This window comes from Mastacembelus armatus, chromosome 6 (assembly GCF_900324485.2).
Source record: "Mastacembelus armatus chromosome 6, fMasArm1.2, whole genome shotgun sequence".
NCBI classification, from domain to species: Eukaryota; Metazoa; Chordata; class Actinopteri; order Synbranchiformes; family Mastacembelidae; genus Mastacembelus; species Mastacembelus armatus.
Window position 1 is genome coordinate 9,122,922 of NC_046638.1, and position 10,739 is coordinate 9,133,660.

Genomic DNA, 10,739 nt, shown 5'->3' on the forward strand with positions numbered 1-10,739 from the left:
GAGCAGAGTGTAGAAATAAAGCTCAGAGACAGAAGGCAGAGCCACAGGGACAAAAAAACAACAACAAAAAAAAACAAACAATTGCTGCAAGTGCAAAGAGCCAACCTTGAGCTGTCTCTCACTCTCTCGTTCCCTCTCTATGTCCACTGCTTACTATCAGATAGTGGCCTTTTTAATGCACAACAGTGATAAAGCAGTCAGAGTGGCTGTGAGAGAGAATGGGTGGCCCCCTATCTTCAATCTGAGCACCTCCTGCCTCTTAAGAACATTAGTAAGGAAATTAAACTCTCTCAGCCTTCTTAATGTCAGACCAATCTCTGCCTTTGAGCAGCTGCCTGAGTATGCCGTGATAGAAATGCAGCTCTAAAATCTCCATCCCCCCACAGATTGTTTCTGTCAAGGTCTGTGTGCGTGTGCTTGTGTCACATGCACTGTGTGCCCTTAGACTGAACTTTTGTGTGAGTGGCTGCTGTTACATGTATGAGTGCTTATGTTTATTTGACTCCACTTGTGGCCTTGCAGCTGTCTCCAGGTTCAGAGGATGATGATGGTGAAGGGCCTATCAGTGAGAAGCTGGGCCGCATCCAGTTCAGCATAGGTTACAGCTTCCAGAACACGACCCTCACCGTCAAAGTCCTCAGAGGACAGGACCTCCCGGCCAAGGATTTCTCCGGCACCTCTGACCCCTTTGTCAAAATCTACCTGCTGCCTGACAAGAAGCACAAGCTGGAGACCAAGGTCAAGAGGAAGAACCTCAACCCCCATTGGAACGAAACCTTCCTGTTTGAAGGTCTGTGGTAGATTCATTCAGCTATTATTATTGCAGTTATTGTGCTGTTACATTTTACATAACATTTTCTCATGCTGCTGCATTTTCCCCCCATATACAGTATTACCCTGAAAATTGCTTTCATATCCTTAGCATATCTCTATAAATATTCATGATTAAATAAGGAGATTTGGATTTAGGTTTATATTTAATGGACAGCTATTAAATGGCATCGACCTTCTCATTAAAATATCCACTAGAAAGTGGTTAAATATTAATTTTTTATATTATTAAAACTTCCAGCTCTATAAACTACAATGTAGAACTGTAAACTGTAGATGTTTAGTAGCAGCCATACAGTAAGCAGTGAAGTGCCGCCCCTCAGTGTGGTCAGACTTGATTTCATTTTGGCCATTCTGCTGGGATGGCAGTGGTAAAGCAGACAAAATAATGTTGAAAATACTCAAACCCCTTCTAAAATTATAGCAATGGCCAGTTCTCTTGAAAAAATGTAGGAAATAGCTATTTGTGACTAGAACGTAAAGATCCTACTCAGTCATCTGGACAGGATGCTAGGTGCTGCTGTAGTTTTTTATATGCACACTGGCTTTTTACCAAATCTATCCATGTTAGCCTGGTGCAGAGTACACAGACCAATCTGGACTGTCAAAAATATGGTTTTCACTCCCTGTATCTTAGCTCATCGCTCAGTGTTTCTGTTTCTGTTTTAGGCTTCCCTTATGAGAAAGTGAGAGAGCGCACTCTGTACCTTCAGGTGTTGGACTACGACCGCTTCAGTAGGAATGACCCCATTGGAGAGGTTTCAATTCCTCTTAACAAGGTGGAACTAGGCCAGATAAAGACCTTCTGGAAGGAGCTCAAGCCATGCAGTGATGGCAGTGTAAGGGATGACCATCCAGTGTTTGCACTCAAATGGTAAAAATTTAGTAAAACAAGTTAGATGCCGTTTGTTGCCATACTTTTGGCATGTGATCCTGATTGACGTAATTTTATGATGAGCAACGAGCTCAGCTAAATCTGGTCACGGGACCATCTGTGTTTGGCACAAAGGGTGAGAGCAGAAAGGGCAGTGATGCAAGATTACACAACAGGCTAGTGAGTAATCTGGAGTTTGATATTCCCTGATGAAACCTGATATTAGACTGGAGGATTCATACTTCATTGTGTGTGTGCACGCCTGTGTCTGTGCGTGTGTGTGTGTGTGTGTGTGTGTGTGTGTGTTCCTCAGGGGAGACGAGGAGACCTGCTGGTGTCTCTCTGCTATAACCCCACGGCCAACACCATCACTGTGAACATCATCAAAGCACGCAATCTCAAAGCCATGGATATCGGGGGCACCTCAGGTAGAGACTCTTCCTCGTTTGTTGAGCCTTTTCTTTCCTTCACCCTTGTTCATCTGTCTGAAGTGCCTTTCATGACACCGGAAGCTCTGTGGCTTAACACGTGGCTTCGGCTCTGTTTTCAAACATTTACTGACCTGTCTGTGCACAAGACAGTTGTCGTCTGGCTCCTGAGCTGCAGCAGCAAGGTGACATTACATCTGGTGCCTCTCCCCTGACCTCTCTCTGTCCTGTTCTCTCTCATTCCATATCTCTACAAGAATCTTCTGCCTTCCAGCTAGATCTGTGTGAGCCCAGTCTGGTGCTGGTAATTTCAGTTCTCACTGCGAAGCACTTTCTCCATCATATTTTTATGAAATTCCCTCTTTATACTTTAGTAGAAGCAGTGTCTGTTGGTGATATGGAATAAGATAATGGTCCAGAATTGGAAGTACAAATCCCAAGCCCTGTTTCCACAAATACTTCCTCATTTGTATGTTTCCCAGCTCAGGGAATGAGTTGACCTTGGGCTCAAACTAGGAATCTGCTTCCCTGCTGTCTTCTTTGACTTTACAATTAAGAGGGTAATTGCAAACCTGACCCCACAAATCGCCTTCACAGGCATCTCTTATGTAAACTGCTGCACTCTGTGTCCACATTGCAGATCCATATGTGAAGGTGTGGCTGATGCACAAGGACAAGCGAGTAGAGAAGAAGAAGACAGTGGTGATGAAGCGCTGTCTGAATCCCATCTTCAATGAGTCTTTCCCCTTTGATGTGCCCGCCCATGTGCTGAGGGAGACCACCATCATCATCACTGTCATGGATAAGGACAGGCTCAGCCGCAACGACGTTATTGGCAAGGTAAACTCAATTACTATATTTCTTTTGTTGTGTGCTATTCACACTATGTATCGTGCAGAGGGTGCATTGCTAACCTTGTCTGGGGACATAGTTGGGCAGTGGAAGGAATACTGTGAAGACCTCCTCAATCCCACTGACACGCTCTCCATAGAGGAGGCAGAGATGGAGGACTTGGGGAGGGATGAGTTCCTCCCTGAGTTCCTCAAGGCTCTGGATGTTGTGGGGGCTGTCCTGGATGACACGCCTCTGCAGTATCACATGGAGGTTGGGGACAGCGCCTCTGGAGTGGCAAACTGGGGTGGTGATTCTTCTTTTAAAGAAGGGGGATCGGAGGGTGTGTTCCAACTATAGGGGGATCACACTCCTCAGCCTCCCTGGGAAAGTCTACGATAGGGTACTGGAGAGGAGAATTCGGCCAATAGTTGAACCTCGGATGTGGTTTTCATCCTAGTCCTAGTCGGAACACTGGACCAGGTCTATACCCTCACCAGGGTCTGTGAGGGATCATGGGAATTTGCCCAACCAGTCCACATGTGTTTTGTGGACTTGGAGAAGACATTGGACCATGTCCCTCGGGGTCTGTTTCTTGAGTGAGGGAAGGATGTACCGTGAGATTGATAGACAGATCAGCGCAGCGTCTGCAGTTATGCCGTCACTGTACCGGTCCGTCTGAGGGAGCTGAGCCATAAGGCAAAGCTCTCAATTTACCGCTTGATTGATCTACATTCCTACCCTCACTTTTGCTCACAAGCTTTGGATTATGACTGAAAGAATCAGCTCCACAGGGTGGCTGGGAGCTCCCTTAGAGGTAGGGATTGGAGTTCAGTCATTCGGGAGGATCTCAGGGTAGAGCCGCTGCTCCTCTATGAGAGGAGCCAGTTGAGGTTGTTCGGGTATCTATCTCAGATGCTTCCTCTTGGTGCCTCCCTGGGGAGGTGTTCCTGGCATGTTCCACTGGGAGGAGGTCTTGGGAAAGACCCAAGACATGCTGGAGGGATTACATCTTAGGGCTGATGTCAGCACCTTGGTATCTCCCCGGAAGAGCTAGTGGAGGTGTCTGAGGAGAAGGAGGTCTGGGCATCTTTGCTTAGACTCCTGCCCCCACAACCCGGCTCTGGATAAGCGGAAGAGAAAGGGTGGATGGATTTCATTTGTTTATCCTACACAACCAGCCTGTTTGCAGGCATTATGCTATGGTGAACTAGTATAAGTACAAGTATATGTTTGGTATTGATCTTCTTATTTAACTTGGCTGTTGAACTTTTTTTAATGCCTTATCATCCTGTGCCTTTGTTCATCTCTAATAGTTAGGCTTTAACAGCAATTTTTAAAAAAAGCACCAGTAATGCAGCGTTGCAGCAGTGACACTGTTGACCAGGTGCCACATGTATGAACATGTGATTTTCTAGCAACATTAACACAGCTGACACCCATGTCTGAATGACAAAACTCTATTACTTTAAATTGGACTGTAGATTATCTTGCAAAGTCTTCACTGTCATCACTTCTCTTCCTCCCCTCTCTCAGATCTACCTATCGTGGAAGAGTGGACCAGCGGAGGTGAAGCACTGGAAAGATATGCTGGCCCGGCCGCGTACTAATGTCGCCCAGTGGCATTCCCTTAAGGCCTGATTGCACCGTCCAGCTTCCTCCATGGCCCCTCCCCGTCTCCTAATCCCCTTTCGTCCCTCCCCTCGTCCCAGTCCCATCCTTATGCACAAGACTGACTTGCTGCCAGGCTGCGAAACACGGGTACAATTAGCCATCTGCTCTCTTAAACCTTTAAAGTGTTTTCTCTTTTCTTTCAAAATCTATATCCCTCTCTGACTATCCTCTCTCCTTCTGTTCCCTCCTTTCATGCAGCCGTGTCTAAATTTCTATGTTCCCCTGTTTCTGACTGTCTGTATGTCTGTCTGTCCGTAGTGCACTTTGCTGTGGAGGTCTGATATTCAGTTTCTTTGTTGCCCCCTTGGTTCTGAACTGCACTTCAGCCCCTGATCCATTTAAGGTGCCAGTCCCATGGGATCACAGAGAATCTTAACTCACAATCTAATCTGTTATAATCCTACTGTATGATTATTCCAGGTACACAATACTATACAGTATGTACTGTATGTACATATATATATTAATATATTAGGCGTATAGATTGGCAGAACTCCCCTTATACACATGACTAGTGTACAGTATATTATTCATAGCCTATCTGCTATTTCCCATCTCTCCTCACTACTCATTTGTTGCCTTGTCCTTGTCAACTGTCTCGAGTGTACTATACCCTCCCCTCCATTTCACTTCTCCCCTCCTTTACTCATAAGTGGTTTAATCTTCAGCTGAAGCTGTCGAAAACGATCAGATGAAACCAGCTGAACCCCAGATACTGCTGTCTTTCTCCCTTCCTTATTTTTCCTTCTCTATGTTCTTCTTTCTCTTCTCTTTATTGTTCCCTCTTTCTCTTTGTCTGTCACAATATTAGTGAACCCCCTCGCCCCCTCCCCCTTTTCTGGGCCCCCATTGTCATCTGTGTGCTGTGGGTGCTGTGCTGTAGCTCCAACAAAATAGAGATTTAAAAAAAAAAAAAAAAAAGAAACTGAACTTTCCAAACTTGGGAAAGCAGGAACATGATAAACTTATGAGATGGATCGCTCCTGATTTTTCCAGACATAAAGCCCTGACATGGAGAGAGAAAAAAGAAGATGAAAAAAAAAAAAAATCCCCAAATCTCCCCCGTGATACAATGATGTCAGTTTTTCACACCATTACCAACTGAGGAAACCAATCTAAAATCTGCTTCCAATGTTAAGGCGAAACAGAATAGCAAAGTTTTGTGCTGTTTTTGCACGTGCATTCGATTGTGTGTGCACGCGTCTGGCTTTGTATTGATCCTAATTGTTCATGCTGCCCTGGGCTCTTGTTTTGTGCTGATGTGGGGGGTGGGGCGGGGCAATCTCCAGCAGTTTTGACTGTATGGTGTGCTGCATTAGTGTGTGCCTGTTGCTGAGTGTATGTGTGTGTGTTCACAGGAGCAACACGATTCAGACTCAGCAGAAATCTTCTTCTCTTTTCTCTTTCTCAAATTGCTCTCTTCTTGCTCTTCTTACTGCCATTGTTTCCCCATCCTCCTTTACTGCCCTGCCTTTTGAACAAAGGCATGGGGAAGTTCTATCTGCACTTTTTGAAAATGTAATAACAATAATAAAGATGATGATAGTTTTGATGATGATTATTGTAAAGGAGGAGTATCTGAAAGGGTGACTAGAAGTTGGGGAGAGGTGATGTTTGCTCTGTGATTCCAGGGTTTGGAGATGAAGCGGAGGGCACAGAGGATGGATGTAGGGGCTCTCATCCTCCTCCTTTTGTTCCTCTTATTTTCCTTGGTGTACCTGCTCGTGTGTGTCTGTATTTCAGCTACCAATCTCCTGGTGGCAGGCTGCTAGTGTCTGAAATGTCAAACCAGGATGGAGAGATCAGGCTTGTCTGCTTGTCACATGGGTGCCAGCCAACACAACAGTGGTGAACAATAGGTGCATATCTGGAAACAGTAGAACAGACATGCATTTTGGCTTTAAGACTGAAAATAAAATAAGAAGGTGCTTGAGTTTTTTTTTTTTGTTTTGTTTGTTGTTCACAGAAGCTATGAATGACTCTGTATCACAGACTGTGGGTGTGATGTTAGATGATGGTCTGATGTGCCACTGAGAGATACTGCAGAAGCAGATTAGACATGATCTCTTCTCTGAGTGCTTGAGAGCCCCACAGATTGTACTCGTAGCTGCACTGTTTATGAGGTAGATTCAGCTCAACTCGATCTTTTTGCAAAGTAAAACAATATGTTAACCGTCAGTCATTACGAGCTGCTCACAGTGAAGTCTCTACTGTAACTTTGACACTGTGTTTTTACCTTCATAAAAAAACCTATGAAGCATCCTGTCAGCTAGTCGGAATTTTTATTTACTGCAGTGGTTTATTTTTATTATTTCAAAATCAACCTGTCATATATATTAGATTGAACAGGCTAATGTAATCAGTAGTTCTGTTAATGCATCATTTGTACTAACTCTGGCAAATACTCCAAGCCCTACAGTTTTGTTTTATCCTAAATTGCAATAATTTGATAGTATCTGTTTTGAATTATACTGACGATAACCTGATCAACAGAAGTCAAAGTGAAAGACGGTGTAAACGTACCGTAAGTTAGTCTTTGTCTAGTGTCTCTATAAGCTGGTCAGTGTGCTGTGAGTATGTTTCGTGTGAGCCTTGATGCTGACTGCTGTGATGCACTGATCCAGTCCAGCACCCTTCAGAACAATTGGCCAGCTGCGGAACAGGGCCCACTGTTTTGACAGCCACTGCCTGCAGTGTCACAGCACATTACACTCCCATTAGGTGGTCAGAAAGGAGCAATATCTGCTTCCTTGGGCCTAAAGGCTGCTGAGGTAATACTTGCTAAGAATAATATGAAACATAGAGTGCTCTCATTAGTAAGCACGAAGTTGATGGGCAGGGATAACGACTCGTCAGTCAAAATGAAGAAACTAATCAGTGAGCAATTGCCGCTGAAGCTGTGAATACCAAACATGGTTTTTGAATGTGCAGGTGTGCTGGTGATGAGTCAACACAATGGCTCTGTCATTTGTTTCACCAAGATTACACGTTGCTCAAAGAATGATGAATTGCTATGCTACAGTGGTTTTTACAAAACTTAGTCATCAGTGGTCCTGCAGACCGGGGAATATGGTTTTATTTTTAGCAACCTGAGACACAGCATGCTGAGGTAGACTGGAACCTGGAACACACTTTTAAAACTTACGACACCAAGTACGTTTGACTACACTCTGCTGCTTAAATGTATGTTTTTGAGGTGTCAAAGAAGGTCCAGGTCCTCAAACAAAACATCAGGGTTAAAGGAAAAGACAGGGTACTCTACATATGCAGAGATTACTTCAGCATTGTTTAGCATTTATCTTAACTTGTCTATGTTAAAACACACTATATGTGACTATTCATGCTTACAGTTCTGAATAATTCATAAAGTTTGTTATTAAAAATTGCAACTAAATACATACTTTAGGAAACAGTATGCATCAGTGTCATATAAATTCTCACAAACTGTCCAGGGACTTGCATAAAATAAGCAGGAGTCTCAAGCAGTATGTTATGTCATTGCCAGCAGTCAAACAGCCTCACCATTAAAATGAATGGTAAGCTCTGAGCCCAACAGTATAAGGAGAAAGCAATCCCAGTTTTTATTACACACCTGCCTCTCTCACACCTTTAAACTTACTGCATTTTTCCAGCACCGTCACTGGCAGCAATGACCTTCAACAATCCTGAGCTTGTGATTACAGCACAGCAGTGTTGCAAATGCTCTCATTCAAGGCTTTTTTTTTTTTTTTTTTCAGACCAGCTCCGCTCAGTGAACCCAGTCTCCTCGTGTTCAGCCTCTACTCTGCCTTTCATCCAGCCGACAAGTACAATAGATGCAGGTGTTATTATCTGATTACTGATGTTTAATTCAAGATGACACACGGAGTCAAAACTGCCTGCAACTTTACCACTGAATGAAGGAGCTTACAAATTTTTTTAACATATAACGCCACCAATTTGGGCTTTAGGGGGTTGTTTGGGTTGGCAATATTGGTCTGCCTGACCAACACTAAAATGTCTTAATAACTACTGAATACATTGCCACAAAAAAAAAAAAAAAATATATATATATATATATAGTACAGACAATCATGGCCCCCAGATGATGAGGCACACTGAGTGTTGGTGAAGCACTGACTTTGATTCTATTACCAAGAGGAGACTGACATTCTTTTTGTTTGTTTTGTTTTCAACTAAATGGAGTGACTTAAGACATTCATGCCCCCTGATAATGTAATAACTTTGCTCATCTCAACTTTTTCTTCTCAGTGTCATCATCACATTGACGACCAAATGCTGCCAAAACATGACAGCCTCAATTGTACTTTGTGCTGATTGGTAATTAGCAAACGTTAGTATGCTAACACGCTAAATTAAGGACAGCTCCTAGAGTGGCTGTAGACTCTCAGCTAGATATAGTGAAGTAAAAGATCCGTCTCCTGGAGTCCGATCTACTCTGAGACGTTTATGCATGGGCAGCCCGCCTGAGATTTATCACTGTCACCAGCAGCCTTCCTTTCTGCATTTACTTTATAAATAACTAAAGGCTTTATTGGCTGAAGGGGTCACACCTGTTTGCCAAGGGATTAGTAAGATATTCTTCTGAGCCTGATGTTGTTTGTCCTTGTGATACTCTCAGGCCCAACTTTATTCTGAAGTTTTCATTGATTGATATGGCTTTTCTTAAGACGAGCGTCGGTGACTCACTCTGTTGGAAAGGTGCCTGCTTTGCTGTAGTTTGTGCAATATTAAATTAAGGGTACACTGTGTGTTTATGTCCTGGGGAACTTAAGGTGTGTGTGTGTGTGTGTGTGTGTGTGGATTAAGATCAGGATGTAGTAATCTCATCCTGATGGAACTGCAGCTGGTGTTTTATTCTGATGAATCATATCGTGTTGACAGAGTCGACGCAGAAATCTTCTTGGTCGCCTTTGTGTTTAGTCCAGTCAGCCTCTGTGGGAGTCTCGCCCTGTGCAGACAGACCTCACCTCCCCTAACTCACCCTTTCATTTGTTTTAAGCATCTGGTGAAAACCAATGTGACTTCTCCCAATCAGGGTTCAAGTAAGCATTATTTGAATGGTAACAAAATGAATATGAAAAACAATAAGTAATAATATCTTCTTTCTTTCTGTTCACATTTGACTGTTGGTCAGTGTGTGCGTGTGTGTGTTTGGTGTTCTTGTGTTCGATTTATTTCTTTACAAAAATGTGATAAGAAAATCCTTCTGTTTTTGAAAACTTTATGTAAATATTGTTGGTGAAAGTTAACATTTGTTGTACGCCAAGTTTTTCAGTTGTCACTTGAAACGATGAAGAAAATAATGATATTCATGAATAACAGTGGTGATATTGATGATGCTGAAGCTGATTATAACTGCCCTTCTTGAATAAGGGCTTTTGATGTCTGCTGTATTTTTGTTGGAGGCGTCGTAAGGTCGGGGCAAGAGAAGAAAGGGAAGGAGTGATACCCAAAACATCCCAGACCTATTGTAGCAACACTGCCACATACCTTTTACCTCCCTACACCTCTAGGAAATAGACTGAATGATGTGTGGTGCAATTTTGTAGCCTGTGTTAGTTGTGCAATGTTTTCTTTCATGAGTTTTCATGTACTTCTATTAGAAAGCAGAGTGCTCCCTGGCTGTTTGAGTGGGCTGTTCACCTCCCTGTGGAGTCACACTGCCCCGGTCGCTTGGCACCACATCTCACCCTGTCTGCTTATAGGCTTGGGGATTTACTGTAATGCCATTGTGTTAGACAGGATTGGCCCTGTACTGACACTGATGATGCCTTCCTCATTGAAATTGAAGTCATTATCGCTCAGCTGGAGGCCATACATGTGAATGGGCATGTATAGGGGAGAGAGTGAATTCCAAGTGGACCATCCATCTGACCCTCTAAAGATAATTTGCATGCTTGTGATCCGGGCTCTTATTTGGGTTAGACTTATGATCAAGCACAACTGACTGCTGTGAACTTGCCATATAATAGGCTTGTCTCTTGCTTAGTAACATATTCGTATGAACTTTCAAACTTTAGCAAGAGAAATCCAGGATTAGAGCATGAGCCAGACTATAAAATACCATATGGCAGACATAGTGGAAATGATGCATTTTA

At 43.4% G+C, this 10,739-nt stretch overlaps 1 protein-coding gene across 1 annotated transcript in view; it reads left to right on the top strand.

Annotated features, from left to right (window-relative positions):
- Positions 1-4,982, top strand: part of syt7a (synaptotagmin VIIa) — a 59,242-nt gene extending 54,260 nt beyond the window's left edge. The window contains exons 10-14 of the mRNA XM_026311029.1: positions 523-790; positions 1,501-1,670; positions 2,019-2,133; positions 2,774-2,973; positions 4,501-4,982. Coding sequence (XP_026166814.1) covers positions 523-790; positions 1,501-1,670; positions 2,019-2,133; positions 2,774-2,973; positions 4,501-4,605 — 858 coding nt within the window. The 3' untranslated portion in view covers positions 4,606-4,982. The remainder of the gene's footprint in view (positions 1-522; positions 791-1,500; positions 1,671-2,018; positions 2,134-2,773; positions 2,974-4,500) is intronic.
- The last annotated feature ends 5,757 nt before the right edge of the window (positions 4,983-10,739 follow it).